At 37.3% G+C, this 2,500-nt stretch overlaps 1 protein-coding gene across 1 annotated transcript in view; it reads right to left on the bottom strand.

Moving 5' to 3' along the window:
- LOC137989057 (inactive tyrosine-protein kinase 7-like) overlaps positions 1–2,500 on the bottom strand; it is a 92,677-nt gene that overhangs the window by 35,230 nt on the left and 54,947 nt on the right. The window contains exon 12 of the mRNA XM_068834946.1: positions 1,223–1,495. Within this exon, the coding sequence (XP_068691047.1) occupies positions 1,223–1,495 (273 nt within the window). The remainder of the gene's footprint in view (positions 1–1,222; positions 1,496–2,500) is intronic.

Genomic DNA, 2,500 nt, shown 5'->3' with positions numbered 1-2,500 from the left:
TTTCATGCTGCTCCACTCAGCTTAAAATGAATGCACTTTTAAAAATTACGATTGAAGACCACGTTTCGATACTTCTGCCTAGTGTCTTCTCTAGGGGTGATCTAAAGATTTTATACTACTCCTTTCATACGATCACTTATGAGCGTCACCTCTTATCAATAAGGTGTAAATAGGTGTAGGGTAAAACTTGAAAAAACCGCCATGATCACGTTTTAAAGGAGCGTGGGCGGAATTAATGTATCAAGATTCCAATGAAAGGCGTTGATAGTCCCGCCAGATGGCGGTGATAACGTTTGAATGATATATCTCACCCAATTTTATGGTTGGGCTGACAGGCATGTTACGACAAAGCTTCACTATTTTTATGCAAAGGAATATTGCTCTTTCATGCTCCTTTAAACGCACGCCAAACTGACGTTTGGTTTGTCCGATATTATACTCACGTTGGCAGTCATTGCAAGGACTTACTAGTATACACAGCGTACCTGTCACATGTTTACACCTCATTAATAAGAAATAGCGCTAACTCGTGTCATGTAAAGTTCCATCTCCTGGGGAGGTAGCAGGTCATGTGATACTTTCTCCATCCTTATACTTCCTAATAGTCACGTTTTTCTTTTCCTGACTGGTCCATGTGCAAATATCATCTAAATACATTTCTCTCTGTCGTCCTCTTGCTTTTGTTCTTTCAACTTTTCCTTCCATTATTACAACTCATCGTGTCTCATGACATGTCCAAAATATTCTATTTTCCTTTCCTAATTCGTGTACAACAATCTCCGATTTTTACCAGCCATTTGCAACACTCTCACATTGGCAAGCTTCTTTTTCCAGCTAATGTTGATCATTCTTCTCCAACGCCACATTTCAAAAGCCTGCAATCTTTTCACCAAGTTTGCGTTTAATGTGTGCTAGCTAGGGCGCGTATAAAAGGATTGACCTAACAGCTTTAGATCACCCCTGGAGAAGGCACTGGGTAGGATTGCAAAAAGTCTTGTCGTAAATCCTAATTTCTATAAGCTGCATTCCTTTTAAGCCGGAGTAGCGGGAAATCCACCTGGCTGCCTTTTGAACTGTAATCTATTTTATCAAGAGAGTATGATTCACACTCTCTTGATTTTATTTGGAAGTAAATCTATTCAATTGAAACCTTTTTGTTTTCAAAATCACGTGACACGTGATCTAAATTGTAAACAAAACTAATAACACAAAAAAAGCAAACCTAATACATGAAGAGTAGAATTGGAACTTTCTTCACCAGCCTCGTTTTTGGCTATACACTGGTACCATCCCTCCATATTCTTTGCATTCTTTGGTAACAGAAGAAGTGACGGGTTTAAAGCATTTGTAATGACAGCACCCGTAGGAAGCTCTCCATTTTCAAATTTCCACGATAGTTTTGGATGTGGTACACCACTCGCCTTGCAGCTAATGTTGGTTGTTTGTCCTTCAACGACAGTCTGGCTTTGAGGGGACACGTAAACTACAGGAGCCACTGATTAAAATGAGAATATATTGGGAAATTACCAAAATCTTCTAAATGATCTGCTTAGTTCGCTACATATGCTCCCAAAGCTTCCGTGTGAACGACATGATCTCGTTGTTCAACTGCTAAAAAACTGATATCAAATGCTGTCCGAGCTTTTAAAACGTTAGTTTAGACAATAAATGTTAAAACAACAACAACAACGGCAACGCAAAGCTTATTTTATTTATTTGATTGTATTTATTTACAAACTTCATCAGGAGGCCTGGAACACACCAGAACAAGCTCTAGTGCGAGGTCCAGAAAAAAAGAAGTATAAAATAATAAGAATCATAATAATAATAATAATAATAATAATAATAATAATACCGAGACTTCGTAGCAGCACGAAGTAAGATATCGCTTTGATGATCCATACGATGTTTTTAAAATTCATCTTTAATCAAGACATGTTTCGGATGAAACATCATCCATCGTCAGTGTACAATGAGAAAAAAAACTAAAGTTGAGCAATAAATAGTGTAACAAAGTGAGATATAACAGGAATAATTAAGGATTAAGGCGAGAACAGAACAACCACGAAACAAAACAGAAAAAACCAGACTATTTAAGCTAAGAAAAGAAACTAATTAGTATGAAAGGGATAAATTAAGATGTTTGACTTGGGAATTTAAAGATGGCTGCTCCCAAAGGATATGCATGGCTTCTTTAATTTTCAATTGGAAACGTGTCGAAGCAGAGTCGAGGATTTTAAAATAATCTTCTGAACACCGGGAGCGACAATTTTCAAAACCTCTTAAGTGCTTAAAGAGATGGGAAGCATTATCGAGAATGTTATCGAGAATGTTGTTAGAAAATTTCTCAACAATTACTTTACCTCCGATTCCTCTCGGAGTGTTGCTCGAAAGGACAATTGTTCGTCGTTTAAATTACCGTACATCGGTCCCTTTTCCATCATAACACAACGCAGAATTAAGATATTAGTCAACATATTTTGCAGCGACTTGGAAATTA

This window comes from Montipora foliosa, unplaced genomic scaffold (assembly GCF_036669935.1).
Source record: "Montipora foliosa isolate CH-2021 unplaced genomic scaffold, ASM3666993v2 scaffold_438, whole genome shotgun sequence".
NCBI lineage: Eukaryota > Metazoa > Cnidaria > Anthozoa > Scleractinia > Acroporidae > Montipora > Montipora foliosa.
This window is presented reverse-complemented; position numbering and strand designations above follow the sequence as displayed.